The following is a 1,371-nucleotide window of genomic DNA, read 5'->3' on the forward strand; positions in this document are numbered from 1 at the left end:
GGTGGGGGGGGGGGGGGGAATCTACCAGGTTCTTCCTCAAAAGTAAGAATGCACACAGAGGCAAACAAACTAAAGCATCCTTTTATAAAGACAACTCTATAGGCAGCAATGTATCTTGAACTTGAATTTAAGAGTTTTACTGAAAGCTATCTGTTCTCAGTGCATGGGAATCTCAATGATGCCATATGGATAATTTTATTCTGTACAATATTCCTATTGCAGTTTTAATAAAACACTTTTAGGTGAAGGCAAGTTGCAATCTTTTTATATATACACACCTTCCAAACATTACAAAACAAGTCCTCAGGTCTTACTTATTCCCATAAACCTTCATATTTTGCATTTTGTAGTGAATTGAATTATGTACCGCCAAAACTCACTGGAATTTGAATTGTGTCCCCCAAGTTTTATGTATTAGAAACTTGGCCTCAATTGTGACTGTTAAGAGTGGGAAATCCTATTATTGTAATTGAAAGGTGGAGCCTTGAGCGGCAGCACTAGGAAGATGGCCGAGCCCGAGCAAAGAAAAAAGATCCCTTTGGTTCCAGAAAATCTCCTGAAAAAGAGGAAAGCTTACCAAGCCCTCAAGGCCACCCAGGCAAAGCAGGCACTTTTGGCAAAGAAGGAGCAAAGAAAAGGAAAAGGGCTCAGGTTTAAGCGACTGGAATCATTCCTACATGATTCCTGGCGGCAGCAACGCGACATGGTGCGTCTCAGACGACTAGAAGTGAAACCTCATGCTCTGGAAATGCCAGATAATCATTCCTTGGCCTTTGTTGTATGCATCCAGAGGATTAATGGGGTGAGTTCACTGGTGCAGAGGACCATTGCAAGACTTCGCCTGAAGAAAANACTAACACATATTTCAAAGTTGCTGTTAAACTCAGAACACTTCTACATGAACTCATTCAGACCAACTGAACACACTAGAAAGCGATTACGACTTCTCCCTGTATGCATTCCACCACAATTTTGGTATATTAGAAGTCACAATCCTAACCCTACTTAGAAGTATCCAGACTAGAGATTCTGCATCAGCTTGGCAACAAGAAACTAGAGGAAAATGAAGCAGATGTAGATAGACGAGTGACTTCATGTGGACCTGAGAAAGATAAAGATGAGAGGCAGCTGTTCTCCAAGGCCATTTTTATTCTTCCTCTTTCTGAAGCTTTTGTTCGGCTTTTCCTGGATCCCAGAGATAACTCAAAGTACCTCTAACTGTAGCAAGTTTAGGGGCTGGCTGTTTAGCTCAGTCAGACAGAGCACAGTGTTATAACACCGACGTCAAGTTTTCAGATCCCTGTATGAGCCAGCCACAGAACAAACAAAAAAAAAGTTAAAAAAAAGAAAATAAGGGTTCGGATCTCCTTA

The 1,371-nt window shown here is 41.2% G+C and overlaps 1 protein-coding gene across 1 annotated transcript in view; it reads left to right on the forward strand.

Moving 5' to 3' along the window:
* Positions 1–502: 502 nt before the first annotated feature.
* LOC103594829 overlaps positions 503–1,371 on the forward strand; it is a 26,843-nt gene continuing 25,974 nt past the window's right edge. The window contains exon 1 of the mRNA XM_008578106.1: positions 503–952. Coding sequence (XP_008576328.1) covers positions 506–952 — 447 coding nt within the window. The 5' untranslated portion in view covers positions 503–505. The remainder of the gene's footprint in view (positions 953–1,371) is intronic.

The sequence above is a fragment of the Galeopterus variegatus genome, unplaced genomic scaffold (assembly GCF_000696425.1).
Source record: "Galeopterus variegatus unplaced genomic scaffold, G_variegatus-3.0.2 Scaffold1630, whole genome shotgun sequence".
In the NCBI taxonomy this organism is placed as follows: Eukaryota; Metazoa; Chordata; class Mammalia; order Dermoptera; family Cynocephalidae; genus Galeopterus; species Galeopterus variegatus.